This window comes from Urtica dioica, chromosome 6 (genome assembly GCF_054948205.1).
Source record: "Urtica dioica subsp. dioica isolate 48M chromosome 6, U.dioica_male_clone48M_v1_H2, whole genome shotgun sequence".
NCBI lineage: Eukaryota > Viridiplantae > Streptophyta > Magnoliopsida > Rosales > Urticaceae > Urtica > Urtica dioica.
Window position 1 is genome coordinate 39979227 of NC_142761.1, and position 24401 is coordinate 40003627.

At 39.3% G+C, this 24401-nt stretch overlaps 2 protein-coding genes and 3 pseudogenes across 3 annotated transcripts; 4 read left to right on the forward strand and 1 right to left on the reverse strand.

The window, feature by feature from the left end:
- LOC149394096 (methionine-tRNA ligase, putative / methionyl-tRNA synthetase, putative / MetRS) lies at positions 1–7282 on the forward strand. 2 transcript variants are annotated; one of them, XM_089616349.1, is made up of 18 exons: positions 1–389; positions 492–636; positions 855–1008; positions 1191–1346; positions 1679–1909; positions 2030–2173; positions 3280–3370; positions 3489–3595; positions 3683–3797; positions 4375–4493; positions 4617–4682; positions 4841–4969; positions 5064–5204; positions 5521–5641; positions 5787–6016; positions 6162–6263; positions 6690–6916; positions 7032–7282. In XM_089616349.1, exons 1-18 carry the CDS (start codon positions 20–22, stop codon positions 7039–7041), a joined length of 2658 nt encoding a protein of 885 aa, XP_089472475.1. In that variant the 5' UTR covers positions 1–19; the 3' UTR covers positions 7042–7282. The 2 variants fall into 2 exon arrangements, with proteins under 2 accessions (XP_089472475.1, XP_089472476.1); XM_089616350.1 differs by having other exon boundaries at positions 4–389; positions 6690–7282.
- Positions 7283–9708: 2426 nt separating this feature from the next.
- LOC149394097 (uncharacterized) lies at positions 9709–11132 on the forward strand (annotated as a pseudogene).
- Positions 11133–11135: 3 nt separating this feature from the next.
- On the forward strand, positions 11136–12642 carry LOC149394098 (uncharacterized; annotated as a pseudogene).
- A 4190-nt stretch (positions 12643–16832) lies between these two features.
- On the reverse strand, positions 16833–18158 carry LOC149394099 (uncharacterized; annotated as a pseudogene).
- Positions 18159–20748: 2590 nt separating this feature from the next.
- On the forward strand, positions 20749–21750 carry LOC149394100 (protein HYPER-SENSITIVITY-RELATED 4-like). The gene has a single exon (XM_089618260.1). It carries the CDS (start codon positions 20749–20751, stop codon positions 21748–21750), a length of 1002 nt encoding a protein of 333 aa, XP_089474386.1.
- Positions 21751–24401: the final 2651 nt, after the last annotated feature.

Sequence of the window (24401 nt, forward strand, 5' to 3'; positions counted from 1 at the left end):
TCACTCCTCCAAGACCAAAATGACACTTCGACTTAAACTGTATACCATTGTGGCTAAAATCCCCGAATCAGCACTTTTAAGAAAGAAGTTAATAAATAATTACGACAATAATAAAAAAGCCATATTCGTGCCTTCTCTATATTTTTCTTCCCAAACAAAGCCGCAGCAACAACCCTACGAACAACACCAGCCACGTCATCACTCGAGCTCTCCTATCCGCCGCCGCCGCAATTATCATTTCGCCGCCATGGGAGACTTGTCCGACGCCGCGAAGAAGCCCTCGGAATCGAAGCCGCCGAGGCTTCCGATTCCGGGGAAGCGCAACGTCCTCATCACCAGCGCTTTGCCCTACGTCAACAACGTCCCTCACCTCGGCAACATCATCGGCTGTGAGTCGAGTCACGGCGAATTTCCTCTCTCTCTCTCTCTCTCTTCTCGCGCGCTCCAACTGTTTGCGTTTTTGTCTGACTCTCTCTCTCTCTGTGTCTCAGGTGTGTTGAGCGCAGACGTTTTCGCTCGGTACTGCCGGCTCCGGGACTACAACGCGATCTACATCTGCGGCACGGACGAGTACGGCACCGCCACAGAGACCAAAGCGATGGAAGAGAAGTGTAGCCCCAAAGAGATTTGTGATAAGTAATTCTCTCAATTCCGGTCTCCTTTCTGGTGGTCCTTGTTGAATTGTGAATCGAATTTCATTCCGAATTCTGTTGTTTTTTTGTTATTGATTTTTTTTTTTATTCATTGAGCGAGGTCTAAAGAATTTTTATTTTTTTTTTATACTTTGAATTTTCGGGTTCTTCATTGCTGGGTATGGAATTTTGATCTGTTTTCTTTTTTTCGTTTTGATATAGGTATCATGCGATTCATAGAGATGTCTACGAGTGGTTCAACATCAGCTTTGACAAGTTTGGACGTACGTCGAGTCCACAGCAGACTGAGGTTTGCCAAGCGATCTTCAAGAAGTTGATGGAGAACAACTGGTTGACAGAGAACACAATGCAGCAGGTATAAATACAGTTAAAATTTATTTTCTTGAGCTAGCTGGGTATTTTTTTTTAGTTTCAGTTGTTGCGTTGACAAGCTGGTAGGTTATTTTTTTCCCAATCCCAAATGGCTTTGCGTGTTTAATGGAACTTAATGCTCTGATCATCACATTGATCAAGATTTTCACTTGACTGCAATTACAGCCATATTGCGATAATTGCCAAAAGTTCTTGGCTGACCGGCTTGTGGAGGGTACGTGCCCATATCAGGGGTGTGACTACGATTCTGCTCGAGGGGATCAGTGTGAAAAGTGTGGGAAACTTTTGAATCCTACGGAGTTGAAGAATCCCAGGTGCAAGGTATACGATTTATTTTCAAGCAGATTTTTTTTTATTTTTATAAATTTGAATTTTAGAAGAAACTAAAATTTTAGAAAAGGAATAAAGGACTGCTATGGAAGAAACAAGAGGGATATAATGATTAAACTGAGTGTTTTTCTTGTCCAATGTTAAGGGATTGAGCGAGTGCTCTTTAATGGCTGACTTTCTCTGCTTATTCTGGGCCGACTTGAATGTGACTATGTAGTCCACTGTAATGATGAACTCTACAAGTGTTACCTAAGTTATATGTTAGTACTACATATTTGTAAGCAGTTACATGTTCTTCTTTTAATTGTTTTTCTTGTTCGCAGGTTTGTGGGACACCACCTCTTATTCGTGACACAAACCACTTGTTTCTTGAACTACCATTGCTGAAAGATAAATTAGAAGAATACATCAATAAAATGTCCGTGGCTGGGGGTTGGAGTCAGAATGCCATCCAACAAACAAATTCATGGCTTAGAGAAGGGCTTAAACAGCGATGCATTACAAGGGACCTGAAATGGGGAGTTCCCGTTCCACATGAGAATTTTGAGAACAAGGTTAGCATCTATTCATGCAAAAGGGAATGAGTGTTAGAATATCTTACAAACTGATAATTGTATTGTCTATTATTTTGTTATTAAGTATTATATAATCTGCATTCCACCATCCATCGACAGGTTTTCTATGTCTGGTTTGATGCACCTATCGGGTATGTATCAATTACTTCTTGCTACACACCCGAGTGGGAGAAGTGGTGGAAGAACCCCGAAGAGGTTGAATTGTATCAGTTCATGGGCAAGGATAATGTGCCGTTTCACACGGTAATTTTACATTTTTCATAATGTGGTAGTCACATAGAGAGATTAAAATTATGGTTCTGTATGTTTTGGTGAGTCATGATTTTTTTCATTTGCAAGCCATCTTCTATATTTTTTCGCTGATAAATTACATTTATCCATTTGGAACAAAATAATATTCCCCTGAATTTCTTACTTTTTTCATGGAGTCTGATTCTCAACTGACCCCTCTCACGCACATTGTAAGAATAATATCACAGTAAACTACATAATGCACTTCTTTTGGATGATGAATATATTCTAAATGTCAGAAACAGAAGTCTATTTGTATTATATAATATTCCCCTGAATTTCTCACTTTTTTCATAGAATCTGATTCTCAACTGAACCCTCTCATGCACATTGTAAGAATAAATATCACAGTAAACGACACAATGCACTTCTTCTGGATGAAGAATATATTCTAAATGTCAGACACAGAAGTCTATTTGTATTTTATATAGTGCAACATGTGCGTGAGCCGTGAAGTAAGTGACTTAATAGTGTGTATAGTATAAGTTATGTAAGGATAATTTAGCATGATACCCTAAAGTTTAATTAATGCTTAAAAATTATACACAATCCAGTCATCATCAACAAAATCTTTGATGGTAGCTGGATCAATAAGCAATTTACTTGTTCTAGGGTATTTAATAAATTTTAAATCATGGGGTATATGTCAAGATGTTAGAAGCGCCCGCAGGGGTGGTTTTAGAGTAATTATTAATATCCTGCTACTCTATAATTAGAAAGCATTGGAGTTGTCGAGGATATAAATTTGTAGGAGCATATAGGAAGGGAAAAATTCCAGTATTTTGATTAATCCACTAGATAAGATGGGTTGTTGCTATGTATTATGATTTCTCATCACTACTGGTTTTTTTTTATGATGATCAATTCCGTACATTGGAATAGTTGCTGAAGACAATCTTTAAAATTCTTTCTGGCCCTCAAACCTATAGTTTTAAAGATATTTATTACCTTTTCTGGTATCTCTGTTTGTATACCATGCACTCAAATCTCCTCCACTGTGCTTCTGTATGTTTGTGGAAATATCCAACTTTCTTAACAATGGTATATTCTCGTTTCAGGTTATGTTTCCATCTACTCAGCTTGGTACTGGTGAAAATTGGACCATGATGAAAACAATTAGTGTCACTGAGTACTTGAACTACGAAGCAGGTTAGTCCATGCAGTACTCTATATATACATGACGAAGGCCACCTATTTATGAGAGCAGGATGTTCTAATTTTGGCATCTTGGTGTGTTCAATGCCGTTCTTATATCGTACTTTTACAGGGAAGTTTTCAAAGAGTAAGGGCATTGGAGTTTTTGGCAATGATGCAAAAGATACAAACATTCCAGTGGAAGTTTGGAGATATTATTTGCTAACTAATAGACCTGAGGTGATTTTAATACCTAAATTTAATTAGTTCAAGTCCTGGGTATATAAAAATATGTTACTGATATTTCAAAATGGCGTGCTGAACCAGGTTTCAGACACATTATTTACATGGGCGGATTTGCAAGCAAAACTGAATAATGAGTTACTCAGTAATTTGGGAAATTTCGTAAATCGAGTTTTGAGTTTTATTGCCAAACCTCCAGGTTAGTTGGAATTTGTTATATTTTCTTAGATTTTTTTTATTTGATAGGTAATTTGCTTCATGACTATTATGATCTATAAACCATGGGATGTAAATTTGGGTATGTTGGGTAACTCGTGTACTGCAGCTGATGGGCTTTACATCCAGATGTATATATTCCCATTAATAAACTACAATTATCTCTGGCTTCTGTACTTTGCTGTGTTACATCAATTGATTTGGGACTAGGCACTATCGTAAAAAATCTTGCCAGGCCTGAAATTTTTTACTGCCAAGCAGTTGACTAAGCTAGATTTTTTTTTTAAAGGAGTTGACTAAGGTAGAATAATGATGTTGAGTGCATACTCCTCCTCAGATTCTCCTTTTTAAAATATTCTAAGCTTAAAGAGCTGTAACACAAATTCATGTGAAAAAAGAGCTAATGGTCTTTAACAGTTAAAACTGTAAACATGGATGGTTTTTATTGAATCATTGTTTTGATTTGCTCCTAACGTGTGCACGTTTGGATATTATGTCGATCGACTGAAAATTATAATTTAAACTTCTTTTAAAATATAATAATAATTATGCATGCGCAGGCAGTGGATACGACTCCATAATACCAGATGTTCCACAAGGTGTATCTGACCCCTTGACTGAGAAATTAGGTGTAAAAGTGGGTCAATGTGTGGAGCAGTACATTGAAGCCATGGAGAAGGTAATTAATTTGCTATCAGATAATCTGAAGCTAGTCATTTTCTCGGAGTATCTTTTGCATCTGAATAATTTCTAGTCACTGACCTTTTTTTTTTCTTTTTTTTTTTTTTCCCCATATAATTAGGTCAAACTAAAGCAAGGCCTGAAAACTGCAATGAGTATTTCCAGCGAGGGAAATGCATATCTACAGGTGAGCAAGGGACACTTGTTACAGTTACAATGATGGTAGATTTTTTTGTTGATGTTCAACAAATTTTTCATTGGTCGAAAGTTGAAACTGGTGTTATATCGATGAAACCAATTCTCAATGCCACTTTAAAAGCACCTAATACTGGAATGGCTATGCAGGAAAGCCAATTCTGGAAGCTATTTAAGGAGGATAAGCCACGCTGCGCTGTTGTCATGAAAACTTCAGTGGGGCTTGTGCACATTCTTGCATGTTTATTAGAGCCTTATATGCCATCCTTTTCCCGCGAGGTAATAAATCTGAAATAGATTTATGTGTCAACTAGCTGTATAGTTTGTAGGCTAATGGCTGCAATCTAATTTTTTTTTTTGAGTGGAATTCAAGGTATTCAAGCAGCTTAATTTGCCTGCTGAGCAACTTTCACTTGCCGAAGAAAAAGGAGATATTGATAGGGCGAATCGACCTTGGGAAATTATACCTTCCGGTCATAAAATTGGGAATCCAGAACCGTTGTTTAAAGAGTTGGTATGTAATCCATTTTTTCTAAGTCAGTCCATTATTGTCATTCGGTACAGTGGAAGTTATATCGTCATTTAGCTCTTAGTTTTTTAGCCGGCTTCTTGAAACTTGATAATTGAGGTTTTTGTGATACTAGATTGCATAAACAAATATGTTTTGTATATACACCATTTTCAAACAGTGACTATCTATATAGTGACGGCACATGTAATATACAGATTTGAAAACAACGTAGCTGCTAGTTGATCTAATATGGCTGATGGCCGATGTTATGTGGCGATTTCTATATTTTCTCTCATTTGTTTTGATCTATTGTTGACAGAAAAATGAAGAAGTCGAATCTTTCAGAGAGAGATTTGCCGGAAGCCAAGCAGATAGAATTGAGCGGGCAGAAGCAGAGGCAGTGAAGGTGGCCGAACAGTTGAGGAAGACGAAAGTTTCAGGTTACATTTGATTTTCATTCCCCTTTAGCTCGTCTTTCTTACTTTTTTTTTATACATAAGATCTATTACCCAAACAAAAAATTGTTATATAAGATGTATAGGTTGGAAAGCTAGGTATATGACCATAGAGGTTTCTCTGTTACAGACAGTGGTGCGAAGAAGCAGAAGTCAACAAAAGGCGGATCATCATCAAAATCTGCACCTGAAGCAGAGATTACTATATCCAGACTTGATATTCGGGTTGGCCTGATTACGAAAGTTCAAAAGCATCCGGATGCCGATTCTTTGTACGTAGAAGAGATTGATGTTGGCGAAGGACAGCCCAGGACTGTTGTCAGTGGTCTCGTTAAATATATACCCCTCGAGGAAATGATGGTATAATACCGACTTCGCCCTCAAATTCTGTTAATGGTGATATAAGTATTTTTAAGATAAATAAGTATCGGGGGGTTTCTTAAAAAATAAAAAAAATAGCGCATGGATTAAGTTAGGCATTTTCTTGAATCATTTTTGTTTGCAGGATCGGAAGGTCTGTGTTCTCTGCAATCTGAAGCCTGCTACCATGCGGGGAATTAAATCTCATGCAATGGTTCTTGCTGCTTCTAACAGTGACCACACCGAGGTAAGTAATCCCATATCTTAAATCTTGATCTGATCTTTGCATGTGTGATTTATTTGTTTTGTATCTCCTTGCGCTAGAGGTGGAATATAGGGCATATTAGGAAAATATGCGGTCGCAACGTAACCAACATAACTTTCGGGAATGAAATAAAAAAAAAAAAAAATCTTAGTTTTGAGGTCTGGTCCTGTGTATTGTAATCTTGTACCTTTTACTTTGCATAATTCATTGTACTGGATGGCGGGTTGTTCCCTTTCTCGGGCTGGCGTGTTGGTTTAGCATTGGGTTCGGGATAGGAATTTATTTTGTATTAACATATATATATATATGAAGTTAGTTTCGGGGCAACACATTTTACACATGAATTTGTAATTAGTACACCTCGTATAAAAGTAATGCCTTTGTTCGGTTTTGTACCTTCTTTCTCAGGTAGAATTGGTTGATCCACCCAAATCGGCAGTTGTTGGGGAGAGAATTTCGTTCCCCGGGTTTGAAGGACAGCCTGATGAGGTGTTGAACCCGAAAAAGAAAGTGTGGGAGTTATTGCAGGTTGACTTGTTTAGTAACAAAGACCTGGTCGCTTGCTACAAGGATATCCCTCTCACCACCTCGGCCGGGGTTTGCACGGTCAAAACCATTTCTGAGGGATCAATTAGGTAAGTGCTGTGTTGCCTCGCAGATCAGCGAATTTTGACGGGGATAGCTCCATTAACCGCAGTGCTTTTACCTGTAATTCTGTCATAGCCGTTTAATCTTTCCGCAAATTTGCAGGGGAAAATGAAATCCATCTAGTGATAAGGGAAAGAGAGAGTGAGAATAGAATACCCGTGATTTTGACTTAATTTTTCTATTTGTCTGCTTGTGGTTGATTGGTTCTTCATTGGAGATGCTAATCTTTAAAGGGTTAAAAGTAAACGACTAGTTTTATTTATCCAATTGAGTTTAAAGCATCCTTGTTTTTGCATTCTGGCTCTAACAAAGAAGACTTGCATCCTTCGGTGAGTATTTTCGTTTCATGTTTAGTTTAAACTCTTTAATTTTCTTTTTTAGAGTAGCTGTGTTAGTTTTCTTTTTTAGAGTAGCTGTGTTATACAGATTAGCTTACAGTACCATCTAAATATCGAGAAACACTTAAAAAAAATACAATTTTAGTGGTGGCTATTCATCGATTTCTGTAATCTAGAGATTTTTAAAATTATGAAAGTTATATTTTTATTCGTTTAACTAAGATGATCATGTTATTACAAGAAATTACTATTTTTGTTGAAATATTATAGGGTACACTCAAATTTGACCTGAAAGTCATACAATTAGTTGTCTGATAGTTTAACTAGTAAAAAAAATGGTTAATCCGAGACTCTTATTTCAACAGGTTATCATGCCCATTTTTAATCATAGCTTAAACACAGTTTCACTCTCTTTCGTCAAATAAATTTCAAACCAAACAATAAAATCAAGCGAGGAAATATGAGAAATAAAAAATGTAAACATCAACCTCTTCAAAGGCTCAAACTCGGCTCATACAAAAAAGTTTTCCTGAAGTCAAACACCAACTCATAAATAATAATAATACGATATATTACTATAGCGTCTCCTCCGTAATTGAGTGGTCAATTTCCTCGCCCCCGCAGTGGTGAAGAAGCATGCCAGCTGCGTCCCTCACGTTCAAGCTCTCCACTAACTAGAACAATAACCATTCTTTGACGTAATTACATTTTTTTACAAAATTATCCCAGTTTTATGTTTTAAAAAATAAATACTTTTTTTCTTATTTTGTTTTAAGCAACATAAACTTCAAAACATCACCGCCACAACCAATCACCGGTGGTGGTCAAAGTCGTACCACCGTCACCGGCTTCAGCTTTCAAGTCAGTTTCTCCTCATGCAACGATGGACAAAGTAAGTCGTACCACCCTTTTTAGTTTTTACCAAACAACGTCGGAGGCGTAGCAAATTTGAAAGCGTAATTCCTCTGTGCCTACTCCGGCCGCCGCTCTCATCTACGACAATGAGGAGTACACGAAGAGGAATTACACCCAAAGGCGGAGGGAGGTGGGGGCCAGAGTGGGCACATGCCCCTCCTGACTTTTAATATATATATATATATATATATATATATATATATATATATATATATATTTGATATAGTAGATTTCGATCATCACACGTAGCAGGTATCAGTGTACTACCACTCACGATCACAATCAACATAAATAATTGCAGTAATAGCAGTAATTTTATTTCTTTAAATAAATAATTAAAGGGACCACTACAGCTCATTTTCACAGCCCATTTAAAGTCCAAAGGAATAAAATAAAGGGGCGGCTAGGTATCTAGCCCAAATTGACCCCCTCTATTAAAATTATAGCCCAACTATCACAAAATTTAAGTAAGTAGCCCAATCTACTACCAAACAATTTAATATTCCTATATTACCCTTAGTTCAAATAATAGAGCGCAAAACACAATTCCCTCATTCGAAACATACCTCTCCGCCAAACGAATTTCTTTTACCCTCATTCGCGAACACGAAACCGACGATCTCTCCACTTCCGAAGCCGACGAAGAAAAAATGGTATCTCAACCTTCAATCTCTGGTAATTTCAAATCCTTCAATCTCTCCACTTCCGGCGCCGACGAAGTAAATTGGTTAGTTAATATTATTGACAATTCTTTGCGATCTCATAAAACACCCAAACTGAAACCCTAGACCTCATCCCCGCTCAATTTTGTGTTAGATTAACCATTAAATTGTAAGTAAATATTATTAACTGAACCCTAGACGTCATCTCCGAACGATTTTGGGTTAGATTATTCATAAAAATGATAAGTAAATATTATTTACAAATCGCCGTTCGATAGTAAATAATATTTACAAATCGCCGTTCGATAGTAAATAATATTTACAAATCGCCGTTCGATAGTAAATAATATTTACCATTTGAAAAAACCAACATCTTTGAGCGAGAAAGTCAATGTCGGTTTATAGTGGGATCTCTTCTCTTCATTTTTCATAGTAAAACGTGCAAAATGAAATAATTACAACCACACTTTCGAGTTTGGAATCAAGAAGAAGATGAGAAAGCTCGGGTCAAGAGGAAAAGAAAAAATTGATTGAGCCGATCTCTCAAAACAGTGAATCCTTGAGGTACGTACACTTTCTCAGAGTCCAAATTAGAGGAAATTCAAACAAACATAAAAAATAAGAAAACAAAAGAAACTGAAGAACAGAGATCTCGATTCGGAGGTACAGTGAACCAACCATACCTCATCATTTGCAGTGCGTTCCTTCCCTCAAAACGTTCGGTGTAGAGCGCAAGGAGGTACGACGATTTCGATTCCGATCAGCGAGCCGCGTGATCAGGAAGGCCGAGGAGCTCGGGGAGAGGAAATCCGACGCCGATTCTTACTCGGAGTTTCTGAGGCGGAGAAAGCCGTCGGAGAAGAAATGCATTCGGAGGCCGTCAAAGTCATCTATATCTTGTTCTTGGTGACGTTCGTTACTGTGAATTTGTGGGTAAGGGATATTTTGGGGAATTCTAATTAACGTGGGCTATTCCTTTAAATAAAATAATAGTCTGGCTAGTATTTTAAACTCCCATTTATAATCCGGCTATATGCTAACAAATCTCTAAAATAAATTATATACATTAATAGAAAACAAGCGTACAACTTCTTCTCCACTCCAACTCCAAATATCTTTTGTTTCTTCTTCTTCAAAAATTCATGCGCAGCAGGCAAAAAATTCACTTAGCAATTAAAAAAAAAATTCACCAATAGGTCTTGTTCACTCCAACTCCATGACTTCTCATTCTCAAGGTATCACTTAGCAATTTAAAAATTTATTTTCTTATTTGTTCACTTCAATTCCCAAGTAATGCAGATGATTTTTTTATATGATTGAAGTGTTCTATTGATGATGATTTTTATTAGCTAATGTTTATAAAATTGTTACAGTTTGACTATGATTATTGTTTAATATTTTTGGCATAGTTATTGGTAAATACTTTAAGAGAAAATTAGAATCTCAATGTCAAGACAAATGGCATATTGAAAAAAAATGCAAAGGTGGACAATGATGAATTTAGTGTTGAAGCTCTTCCCACTGATCCCGGTCTTCGACTTTCTATCATCACATATAATCCCAATTTGCACGATCGAGTTCGACGACATTATATGCTTAAAGGTCTATGTCAACCCAAAGATCATTCTTTTCCGTGTACAAAATTTGGAACAAAATCAAGACGTTTTAACTGCGATTGGTTTCTAGAGTACGAAAGTTGGTTAGAGTATAGTATTGAAAAAGATGCAGCGTATTGTATATGTTGCTATCTTTTTAGATCAAATTGTGGAGAACAATCCGGTGGTGATTCTTTTGTTGGGCTTGGATATTGAAATTGGAAGAAAAAGGAAAATTTTCAAAAGCATGTAGGAGGGATAGGCAGTGCTCATAACAATACTTGGAAGAACTACGAGGCTTTGAAGAATCAAGATCAACATATTCAGACAATTCTCTCCAACCATACAGAGGTATCTCGTGGTGAGTATCGAACTCGCCTAAATGCATCTGTTGATAGTGTCCGCTTTCTTCTACGACAAGGTCTTGCGTTTCGTGGTCATGATGAATCTGAACATTCAGCCAATCAAGGTAACTTTTTGGAGTTGTTGAAATTTTTGTGTGCTCATAATGATGCGATAGAGAATGTCTCGCTAGACAAGGCTCCAGAAAATAATAAACTAACGTCACCGGATATTCAGAAAGATATTGTATCTGTTGCTGCTGCTGTTACTCTTGATGTTATCATTAAAGATATTGGTGATGCACTCTTTGCCGTGTTAGTAGATGAATCTCGTGACGTTTCTATGAAGGAACAAATGGCTATAGTTTTGAGATATTTGAACAAGAATGGAGATATAATCGAATGATTTGTTGGTGTTGAACATGTTGCGAGTACCACTGCTCTCTCGTTAAAGGCAGCGATTGATAAATTGTTCTCTAAATATGGTTTGAGTATGTCAAGATTGCGTGGGCAAGGATATGACGGGGCTAGCAATATGCAAGGTGAATTCAATGGCCTCAAAGCACTAATCTTGAAGCAAAATCCATCCGCTTTTTATATTCATTGCTTTGCTCATCAACTTCAATTAGCTCTTATTGGCGTGGCAAAGAAACAAATACATATCGGCGTGGCAAAGAAACAAATACATATAGCATCCTTCTTTGGTACAATTTCTATTTTACTGAACGTCGTCGGATCTTCCTCAAAGCGTTGTGACATGCTTCAAGAAAAACAAGTTGTGGTGAACGATGAGGCATTAAAGAGTGGTGATATGCTAAGTGGAAAAGGCTTAAATCAATCTACCACTCTTAAAAGGCCGGGTGAGACACGTTGGAGTTCGTATTATGACACTTTGATAAGTGTGATTCACATGTTTCCCTCTATCATTGATGTTCTTGAAAAGATTGTAGATGACAAATTAAGCATGGAACAAAGATGTGAAGCAAATAGCCTCTTGGATACGATTCAGTCATTTGAGTTTGTTTTTAGTTTGCATTTGATGATAAAGATGTTGGGGAGTACGAAGGAGTTGTCGAAGGCATTACAACGAAAAGATCAAGATATTGTAAATGCGATGAATCTTGTGAAGATAGCCAAGACATGCACAACTTCAAAAGATGAGAAATGAAGAATGGGAGTCGTTACTTGATAATGTCTATTCTTTTTGCAAAAAGTACAATATAGATATGCCAAGGATGGATGATAGATTCGTTATGCGAGGTCGATCGCGGCACAACGTGGAAGAGGTTACAAACTTGCATCGCTTCAAAGTTGATATATTTTATGCTGTCATCGTTATGCAACTTCGAGAGTTAAATGACCGTTTTACCGAGGTGAACACATAATTACTTCTTTGTATAGCTTGTTTATGCCCTCGTGATTTATTCTCTTCTTTTGATAAAGGAAGATTAATATGTCTTGCTAAGCACTATCCGGAAGACTTTTCTCCAATCGACCTTTTGAAACTTGACGATCAACTTGAAAATTATATTTGTGATGTTCGTTCTAGCATGGATTTTGCACAACTAGGAGGTATTGGTGATCTTGCTAAAAACATGGTGAAGACAAAAAGAAATCAAGTGTACCCTTTAGTGTATAAGCTCTTGAACTTAGCTCTTATTCTTCCCGTTGCTACCGCTACAGTTGAGAGAGCATTTTCTGCTATGGCTATTGTGAAGAGTCAATTACGCAATTGGATGAATGATAAGTGGATGAATGAGAGTTTGATCGTATACATAGAGAAATATATTTTTGATAAAGTTGAAAATGAAAGTATTATGCAATATTTTCAATGTATGGGTAACAGTAGAGGACAATTGTAATGAATTAAATTATGATTTTTATTGTTAGTTTCTTTGTGCCCCTCCTCAAGTGAATTTCTAGCTCCGCCACTGATTACACCAACGATGTCTCCGAGTACAACACCGTCATCAAATCCATTTCATTTCAGAGAAAGTGTTTTTTTTTTTTTTTTTTTTTTTTTTTTTTTTTTTTTTCATTTTCATGAAATTGACGGCGCCACCATCAAGACACCGCACACGCTGTTCTTCTTTGATGTTTTTCCCAATCTTTGCTTGTTCACGCTTAGCTTGTCCGACCCCAGGCTTATCTTTGCTCTCTTTCAATAAATCCAATACCCTTTGTAACTCTCCATCAATTGTAATTAAGTCTCTCCGAAGAACACAATCCAAAGATAAAAAGAGAAATGGTCTCAACTGGTAGCAATTTTGATAATTTAGACCAAAATAGTAGCAACTATATTTTTGGACACTTTTACTGGTAAAGTAAACATGGAAGTATACAGTTGTTATAAACTGTAGACTTACAGGTTTACAATTAACAACAATGTAGATATAGAAATATATAGTTACTAATAAAAGTGTCCAAAAATATAGCTGCTACTATTTTGACATTATCAAAATTGCTACTAGTTGAGACCATTTCCCAGTAAAAAAATAAATGAAAAAATAAAAATTTCGTAGCATCTAACAAGGAAAAAAAGAGAAAAAAAATAAATTCAACTAATTAAAGTGCTTGAGAGCCCAAAACAGTTCTTCCGCCATGGTTAATGGCGTTCGCGGCGGCCATGGAGAATCCCTTGAGCTCCTTGATGCTTGCGTAGCTCTTCCTCGCCGCCATCGCTGGACGGATTTTCTCCCCTTCAAACTTGACATCGGATTTTGCCGTTGACACTCCTCCCTTCGGTGGCGGAGTCATCTCGATCAACATCGGCATTGGAGGTCTCCGATTCTCTTTCCTCAGCAAAGACGAGAAATTGGGCACCGACCGAGCCACGTCCGAGGAATAATAATTGGAGACTTTCCTTTTCGTCGTCTTTCGCTTTGATGATTTGATTTTAGTTGGCTGCGTTTTTTTTTTCTTTTCCGAATATGTTTTGGGTTTGGGTAAAAGAGAAAGGACAAAAGAGTATTTTCATATTTGACTTACTAGTAAAATTGTCCAAATTATGATTTTGGTGCAAAATGAGAATTGGATTATGAAATGATAGTATATTAATCATTTTCTCAAATTCTTATATGACATTCAACAATATTTTAAACATTGGTTCATGCCAATTGTTTGGAGTATTATGGCATCCAAAAAATTGCTATGTAACATTTGAAAAATAGTTTCTTAAATGTTAAAATCGTTATTTCAATTACAAAAAAAAAAAAAAATTATGTGGAAACATGCTAGCTTCATTTAAGCTCAAAGCAATCTTTTCCTAACAAAGATCGAGTTTGTCTTTGATACAAATGTCTCACAGATTGCTTGGATTCAAACCGCAATCCATGGATGATAAAAAAAAAAAAAAAAAAAAACGTTGAGATAGTAAATAGTAAATTGGCCACATGACTAAGACAAAGTTGACCGGACAGACGTGTCATGAGTCATGACAATAAAAGGTTAAGAAACGACATACGTAGAGAGAGAGAGAGAGAGAGAGAGAGAGAGGGAAATCTACCAGAAAACCCTCTCAACCAATCTCAATCCGAAAGAGAATCGGAGAAGGAGGGAGAGATCCGAATACAAAAATGGCGAGGCAGGTAAGCCCGAAAACACCGCGGCTGTCAACCCTCTTCCGAACCCACATCGTCCGGAGCTACATTCCGGCGACCGGAAACGGTCATGAATTAGAAAGAACCATCCGAACCCAATGCCTTACCGGCAAAATCAACCTGGAAGAAGCTCTGTTCTACCTCGACTGCCTCGCCTCCGACTCTCGCCGCCCATTCCCTCCGTCGTGCCTCCACAGCCTCGACCACCTCCTCTCCTCCCTCTCCAAGATGGGCCACCACTCCCTCGCCGTCTCCCGCTTCAACTCCCTCTCCGCCGCCGGAGAATTCCGTCCCGGCGCCGGCACACTCTCCGTCCTCCTCCGCTGCTTCTGCCTCCTCCGCCGCCCCGACCTCGCCCTCTCCGTCCTCGCCCCCATGCTCAAGCTCGCCCTCGGCCCCCGCGCCGGAGCACTCGCCGCCCTCATCCGAGCCCTCTTCGCCTCCTCCGATCCCCCCCAAGCCCTCCGAGTCTTCGAAATGGCCGAGAAAGACCGCCTCGCCGACGAGTTCACGTACTCCGTCGTCATCCACGGCCTCTGCAAGTCCGGCGAGACCTCCAAAGCCCTCGAGCTCCTCCGTCGAATCCCCCGCCCCGACGCCGCCTGCTTCGCCCCCGTCCTCGACTCGCTCTGCAGAAACGATGGGGACGCAGAAGCCGCGCTCCAACTGTTCGATCAAATGTCCGACTCGGGAGTCGCTCCGAATCACGTGGTCATGACCTCGCTCGTCGCCGGTCTATGCCGCCTCGGCCGCTGGGACGACGCGAAGAGGCTTTTATCCGGAAGGGCTAAAGGTGGGCTTTCTGACCGGCTATAATTAACACTTATTTCTACTGGTCAAAATGATTAAAGGTTTAACCGGTTAACCAATTTACCCACCTTTAGTCTGCGCCGGCGAGGAGGCTTACAACGCGGCGGTGGACTCGCTGTTCAAGTCGGGAAGGCCGCGGGAGGCAATGGAGGCGTTCGAGGCCATGGTGCGGGCCCGCGTGAGGCCCACGGAGGTCACCCTAACCTCGCTCGTCTGCGGGCTCGCGCGCTGCGGCCGGTGCGACGAGGCTCTCGAGCTCTTCCGGGCCCGCCCGGTCCCGGCTCTGGGCCCGCTTTCGCGGGCCCTGTGTCGGGCCGGGCGGGCCGCGGAGGCGATGGGCCTCGTCGAGGCCCATCGGGACTGCGTGGCGGCGTACAATCGGCTGCTCCACGAGTGCTTCGGGTCGGGGAGGTGGCGGGAAGGGTTCGAGGTGGCGGAGAGGATGAGGTGGCGGGGCGTGGGGCCGGACTTGGCGATGTTCACGGTGGTCGCGGCGGCTTTGGGCGAGCAAGGACGGGTAAAAGAGGCCGTGTCGCTCCTCAAGGAATTGGTGTTGAGAGGGTTCGTGCCGGACCGGGCCGTTCGGGCCGTTTTGAAGTCCGTGCTCGCACGCAGACCCAAAGGCCGATTCAAGATGGCCCGTCATCGTCGCCGAGGCCGCGAGCCGGCGGTGATGACCACCGCCGTGTATTTCAGAAGGCGCGGGGGTTCATGGTGGTGATATTATTACAGTTTTGTTTGTAAATAAATACATTCATTTTAAGAGGGACAACACAGGTACACAGATCAGAGAGCAGTCCCTTTGAACACTATCCAATAGGACTTCAATTTTTTTTTTTTTTTTTTGTTAGATGTTGATTTAGTGGCAGCGAAATAGTGTTGTAATTCTTTTGAACAGCAGTTGCGTGGAATAGCAAATGTTTCACGAGTCTTGTTTCGTGATTTCTGTGATTTTGTTGACACCGTATTCATGAAATTAAAATGTATACTGTAAAGTACAAACCGGAATTTCTTTGAGCAAAAAAAACTCGATACATACGTACTACGTAACTAACATTTTCATGAACAGCAGTTTTGCTTTGAAATAATTTTGGCATTTTGATTGCCCGTTGATTGAAAGACAAGGTAAGGCATTATATCTCAGGAAGAAACATTATGTGTTCAATACCAAGACAAGTCTATTAACTTAATTTCACAAAATTCAGAACGAAAAAACCGGATCAAACAAGAGATAACTAGTGCTATGCAGAACAAAAAGAAAGCCCCAAGAAAACAAACACAGAAATTTATTGTTGGTTCAGATCAAAATAATTCAAATCTAAGTCAGTGCGCTCGAGAGAGTCCTATTCCTCAATCCACTATCTTTAAAGAATATACAAGACACAGGATTACAAAGCAATGTATCTATCTTTAAAGAATATACAAGACACAGGATTACAAAGCAATGTATCGTACTCGAACTTGTGTTGGGAAGCTTTTCATTTCTATAATTTAACTGACACCATGTTTTTAACATGTTTATGATAATAAACCAGAATATGGGTTGCAGAATATTTCACTGGAGCAGAAACTGATGAAAACAAACATTAGCACATTACAAGCTCATATCAGTCTTTGTGCAATGAACAAATGCAGATCTGCTTAACTGTGTTAATTGTCAGAGAAAGTACTTTAAATCACAGACATATAGAGAGATTATAAATCTGATGAACATCTCCTGATTAAAATAATTTACGGTATGATAGATCGTGGACGCCTATTTGAGCAATGCCTGGCAGCCTTTTAGCGTGGATCTTCTTCAAAATGCTCCGTGTTATATAATCAGGAACCACACCATCACAGATCATCTCATTGAGAAGCTTGAGAGCAACATCTATTTGTCCCACCTTTTCGTAGCCATCGACCAGAGTGTGGTATGAAACGATATTCGGCAGAATATTCTTTGATTACATCTCTTCAAACATCTCCTTTGCCTTCTCCATTGCACCTTGTAGGCAATACCCATTTATTAACGTGCTGTAAGTTACCACATTTGGCTCCAAACCATTTTGAATCATTGCTTCAAACAATTGCTGAGCCTTATCCATCTTCCAATCTCTAGCAAAGCCATCTATAAGAGTACTTACAGCACGATGTTTGGGATGATCTTTTGCGTTGCCATCTTGTCAAACACCCTCATGACTCCATCCATATTATTCGAACGACACAGCCCACATATCAAAGAGCTGTATGTGATAACGTCAGGAGTTAGACCTCTTTGAATCATCGACCCAAACACAGCCAGAGCATCTTTTATCCTTCCAGCCTTGGAGAAAGCATCCACTAAGATATTGTATGTTACTACATTCGGCGATACACCTTGATCCTTCATTTTGTCGAACAGCTCTTTCGCTCCGCTCCATAAGCCCGACTTGCACAACCCGTGGATTAAAGAGTTGTAGGTGTAGACATTGGGGAGGATTCCAGAATCGACCATCTTCTCGATGAACAGATTTGCTTCTTCCAATCGGCCAGCCTTACATAATGCATCAGTTAGAGAATTGAATGTGACAACATTGGGCTCGACACCTTTTGATGGCATCGATTCAAACAGTGATATTGCTTCTTGGAATTTCCTGGCCTTGCAAAGCAGATCAATTACAAGATTGCAAGCATGAACATCAGGTGAAACTCCAGCATCAAGCATCTCAGCTAGAAATTTGTCAACTTCTTCGACACGGCCAGATTTGCATAATCCATTAATCAAAGAAGTATAGCTAACAACATTGGGCTGAAGACCGCGGTTGGTCAGGTCCCGAAACAAGCTCAATGCCTCCTCAGTTTGTCCTTCTTTACAGAGCCCGTCAATGATCGCATTAAAGAAGTATAAATCCAGTTTGATCCCTTCAAAGTTGACAATTCACTTAAGAAGACCCATTGATGATGGTTCCATATGTTGCCTCATTACACAAACCTTTCTGCTCGACCATCTTCTAATCGATGTAGAAAAGAGAAAGGACTTTTTCGTCTTTTCATCGGATTTGTTAAGCTTCTAATACTAGGTCCATAGTCCCCGATTCGGCTCTGATAAAGCCGGATACGAACTTTCGAATAATAATGTTTTCATTATTATAATCTCACTAGCTGTAATTGTGATTAACAACATCTAATTTTGAAATATGGGTATTTGCATAATTAAATAATTATTTGTGGTAGTATTAATTATTTATTGTTTGATCAACTAAATAATTAATCAATTACTTATTTGTTTATTGTTGGACCTAGTAAATAAATAATTAATTGAGTTTTAAGCATTTGAGCCTTGCACATAATGAGGTGGACGATATTTTTTTAAGGTTTCGAGCATTGGGATTTGCGCCAATCCCCCCTTGGCCGTGTGCCAAAATTCGTCCATGCTATATTGGTACTTACCAATATTTTATCTTTAGTTGTTTAAATAAAGGAGAGAGAAAAATATTTACAAGAAAACAAGATATTGTCATTTATTCTCTCTCCTTTTCAGTTCGTGAGCCAAAAACTGTAAGTATTCGTTTTTCGCTCTATATCGGTTGCTTGACTTATATGCTCTCGTGAATTAAATTAATTAAACATAACTAGATCTTGTTAATTATAACCATAATTTAATTAGCTTATGATCAGCGTAATTAATTATTTTTCCGCATTAATATGGTTATATGGTGGAATCATCTCAAACGAGGCGCATCGGAGCGATCGTTCGTGTCCGATGCGAGCTCGATCCACCAACAAGTGGTATCAGAGCGATTGTTCGTGTCTGATACCCACTTGATTCCCCAACAAGTGGTATCAGAGCTAGTTGTTATGATTAATTAATCGATTCGTTCTTGTAATTAATTTAAATATGGTTTGAATGAAATTATATGTGGATGTGAATTTCATGCAATTCAATATATGATATGCGGATTGTGATTCGTGGTTTGATCGTAGAATATTTGATTCTAGCTTTTCTAGATTTTTTGTAAACCCGAAATTCAAAGGGTATAGGTTTTATGTAATTATTATTATTATTGTTGTAATCCGATGGTGCGACGTTCTTGATCACGATGATCGGTGAGAGACGGACACAAAACGAAGAAGCATGACGGACGAAGAAAGCCTCCACGACTACGCCACAAGAAAACTTGTCACAAAATTTTGTGACAAGTCTCGGCGGTCCTCTTCGTGCCGGGCCGCGCCCTCGTGGCGGCGGCGGTCTGGTGCAGCCTCAAGTCTAATCTTGACCTAGGTCAAGATTAGAGGATTCGTCCGGGCCTCAGCCCGGAAACCCTAGTGGGGCCCGTGGGCCCACTCATTAAAAAAAAAAATTACCGAAAAAAAAATAAGTTTTTTAATGTTTTATTTAATTAATTATATGGGCTGAGCCCTAATGATTTTTATTTAAAACATTACAAAATAAATGATTATGATATCGATTTATTTTAAATGGGACATTAGAATGGGCCCTTACTTAATTAATTTTTTCGATAAAAATTAGAAAAATTAAATAATTTGATATTGATTTATTTTTCTAAGGGACATAAGAATGGGCCCAATTGAATCCATGGGCCAATATGATTGGGCTCATCTTGATTTATTTTATAGAATCAAATAGGAAACGATCAATCCGAATCAAACCATTCTTGCATGCTCTTGCTTGTTTATTTAATTACTATGCCATGCTTGTATGCTATAACTTAGATCATGTATCGTATGTTAATGGTTGTCATGGGCTTTCATTCATTAAAATTGTCTAATTGGATTAGGATAGTTAATTAATGAATGAGTTGAACGGATCGGAGAGCTTTGTCACCAAGCCGATAAGAGGCTAAGCTGAGAGGTACTTAAGAAGACCTAGTGTCTCACCTTTTCTACTGGGAGCTTTTCCGTGATGGAATACTTTTAGGATAATCAAGACTAGATGTCACGAATTCCTAATCACTAAGCTATATCGAAACATCTGTTTTTAAGGGTAGCTTAGAAACACTCGAGTTTTTAATATGACTTAGTTAACTTGAGTGGATCACCTAGATTAAAGTTAGGATTAATTCCGTTTTTACCCCTTGGACTCGTACCTCGATTTCATTTTACCCCCTGGACTCGGGATTGTTGCAGAACTCATCTCAGAACTTAGACACGTGTTACAACTTGGCACTTCCGTCAGTATTTGGACGTTAAGTTTAACTTTTTGATGACGTGGCATGATTTTAAAGGGTATAATAGTATTTTTTGTTATTTTAAATACTTTTAATATTTAAATATTGTTATTAGATATATTAATTATTAAAAATAATTAAATACATCCATTTATTCTCTCTCTCCCCTCTCTCTCTCTCTCTCTCTCTCTCTCTCTCTCTCTCTCTCTCTCTCTCCTTTTTTCTTCTTTTATTCTCTGCATTTTTTTTCCTTTCCTGGTTCGTAGCTATCAAGGTTACAAGATTTTTCCTTTCTGGTTCGCAGCTATCAAGGTTAAGAGAGAAAAGAATGAACAATTCTTCAAGGGCAAGGAAAGGAATTGCCTAAACTATCGTTCTGTTACTCTCATCTCACTAAGGACTAGCTCCAATGTCATCGTCCTCGTTGGAAACCAGCAAACTCGCGACGGCGAAGACGGTCATCACCACGGCGGCGTCGATCGCAGCCACGTCGGTGCTCTGTCGATCAGTCATCAACGATCTTCTTCCTAACGAGCTTCAGGAACAGCTCTGCTTCGGTAACCTCCTCTCTCGATTCTCCAATCAGACGACTATAGTGATCGAGGAGTTCAACGGCTTGGACGTGAACCAGATCTATGAGGCGGTGGAGATTTACCTTGGTCAGAAAGTCTCGCCGGCGACGCGGCGGTTGAGAGTGAGCAAGCCGGAGACAGAGGAATCAATCTCCGTCGCCGTCGAGCGCGACGAGAGCGTCGCCGATGTCTTCTCCGGTGTCGATCTGAAATGGACTCTGGTTTGCAGACAGATCGAGTCTCGGAGAAGAGACTTCTACAACCCTCTCGACATGAACTCGACCCTCCGATCTGAAGTCCGATCGTTGGAGCTCACATTTAACAAGAAACACCTCAAATCGGTCCTCGGTTCTTACCTTCCGTATGTAATTGCTCAATCGAAGATCCTGAAGCAAGAGAAGAAGACTCTGAAGATCTTCACCTGCGATCCGGAGCAGATGTCGTACAACATCTCCGAGGCGTGGGTTTCGACGAACCTAAATCACCCTGCGACGTTCGAGACTCTGGCCATGGACGCGGAGATCAAGGCGTTCGTGCTTGAGGATCTGGACCGGTTCGTGAGAAGGAGAGATTACTACAGGAAGGTCGGAAAAGCGTGGAAGAGGGGATATCTTCTGTACGGTCCGCCGGGGACGGGGAAGTCCAGCCTCATCGCCGCCATGGCCAACCACCTCAGGTTCGATATTTACGACTTGGAGCTCACAGCGGTCCGGGCAAATTCGGACCTGAAGAAGCTTCTGATCGCCATGTCCAATAGGTCGATTCTCGTCATCGAGGATATCGATTGCTCTGTCAATTTCGAGAGAGAGAGAGAGAGAGAGAGAGAGAGAGAGAGATAAGAAATGAAATATTTGTTTTTTTAATAATTAATATATCTAATAACAATATTTAAATATTAAAAGTATTTAAAATAACCAAAAATACTATTATACCCTTTAAAATCATGCCACGTCATCAAAAAGTTAAACTTAACGTCCAAATACTGACGGAAGTGCCAAGTTGTAACACGTGTCTAAGTTCTGAGATGAGTTCTGCAACAATCCCGAGTCCAGGGGGTAAAATGAAATCGAGGTACGAGTCCAGGGGGTAAAAACAGAATTAATCCTTAAAGTTAATGCTAGGAAAATTAAAATACTGAAAGTATATTGAGTCGTAGGTCTCCAACATTGACACAACACCGTGAGGATGAAAGATCCCCTCGTGACCGGCGGTTTTCTAAACATGGTGGTCAGTTCCATTCGGAAGGGCTTTTCTGATTCCAATACCAAGGTTGTGTCTCTTACGATAGGTGGGAGGGTTGATCTCTGCGTGTACTAGTTATGCTAGTGCGTATGAACTAGATTTCTTTCACTGAAATGTTGGGTTGACTCATGCATGAACCAACCGGTGGTTGCTCATGTGGCCAAAGATTCCTATAAAATTGGTAGTTAGTGAGAATAGTTATGAAGGTACATGTACTATGATTGCTCACTAATCTGAGATGGTTCTCATGTTCACTAGGTGCACTCCGTTACGTCACCAGAGTGAAACGGACTGTGGCTATTAGTCGAATTACCTTGGAATATAAAAACTGGGTTCTTTTGATTATTATTTTATCTCGTGCTGTTTGCATTATAGTTTTTATTTCCTAAATTATATTGATAGTTGTTTCTTTTCATATTGTTAATAAATGTACTTTTATGTTTTTAGTAATCATGTCGAACCCTATTATGGCCATGTTGTCGAAAGACGTCCTAACTGGAGATAACTTCCCTAAGTGGAAGTCGAATCTCAACATTGTGCTTGTGAGTGAAAGCATTCGCTTTATCCTCACTGAAGACAGACCTCCTCTTCCTGCTCATGGTGCCTCCAAGAACTTGAGGGAGGACTATGACAAGTGGACTACTGCCAATAACAAGGCGGTGGCCTACATGCTCGCAAGTATATCTGATGCGTTGCGAACTAAGATGGAAGGGAAGGAGACCGCTGTGGAGATCCTTGACTCATTGCAACAAATGTTTGGGATGCAAAACGAGCAAGCCCGCATTGAGCTCACCCGTAAGTGCACTAGCACTAGGATGACTGCGGGAACTCCGGTGAGGGATCATGTCATGAAGATGACTAACTACTTCACCGAAGCTGAACTCCATGGGGCACAGATGGATGAGGTTACTCAGGTGGGAATAATCCTGAATTCCCTTTCGAGTGACTTCATACAGTTTACGTCCAACTACATCATGAACAAGTTGACGTATGGACTATCTCAGCTGTTGAATGAACTACAGACTTTCGAGTCTATCACTCGACATGGGAAGAACAAAGGGTCAGCTCTCTATGCTGACAAGAGTTCTTCGCCTAAAACCAAGAAGAAGTTGACTTCTGGTGCTGAGTCATCTAAGGCACGTCTGAATACTTCAAATGGGGAAGGTCCCGCTAAGAAGGAAAGGAAGAACTTCAAGAGAAGTGGAAAAGGAAAAGAAAAGAAGCGAGAAAGCATTGGTAAATGCAACCACTGCAACACTGAAGGCCATTGGAAGATGCATTGTCCTTTGTACTTGGCTGAGCTTGAGAAAAACAAGAAGAATACTGGTATTGTACCTTAAAATTCATGATTAAAGATATCCTAAAAATGTTTTGAGGATAATTATTCATGAGCATACTTATTTGCTTGTTGCAGAGCAGATCTGATGGAGCACACATGTGTAGACGAGCTTGCTGAACAATGTCGGATTCAAGCCCGAATTGTAGTTAAGCTCATGCTCCGTTAGAAGATCTAATTTCCCGCTAGTTTTATTACTTTCATTTTTGGATTTATTCTTTTTGAACATGGGATGTGTCATTTAATAATCCGAGGTTTTCTGGATTGTAGCCTTTATGGCTATTCCAGAAAGGATGAATCTTTCTTTCTTTATGTTTTATTACATTATTTATGAACACATGGTTGTGTCTTTAAATATTTCCTTCTATTGAATGCCTTGATTGCTTTTATGATATTTGAATATGCATGAATGCTTATGTCCTTATGAAAATGATATAGAATATGAAGGTCACATTTTTCCGTTCATATGCTATATAGAAGCACAATAAATAAATATAAATATTTTCTAAGTTATTATCTCTGTTAGAATTTAATTAGCTTTTATTGCTTCATTAAATTCTTATGTTGAATATGTTTTATTGTTTAAGAACTATTTAGAGCTTTGAAAGCGTATAAATAATTATTACCATTATTCGATAATGACTTGTGCGAATAATAAGTAATAAAGGAGACACAACTAAGAGTTAGTGTTGATGATGAATTAAATTAGTGGGAGCTTCCTTAATTGGAACCTAGTCACTAATATTCGTATTAATTGAGTGGGAGCATCCTTGAATGGAACCTAGTCACTCTAGATTTATTGATTAAGTGGGAGCATCCTTAATTGGAATCTAGCCAGTCTAAAATTCAATAATCGAGTAAGAGCATCCTTAGCTGGAACCTAGCTACTCTTATTCATTGACATAGTGGGAG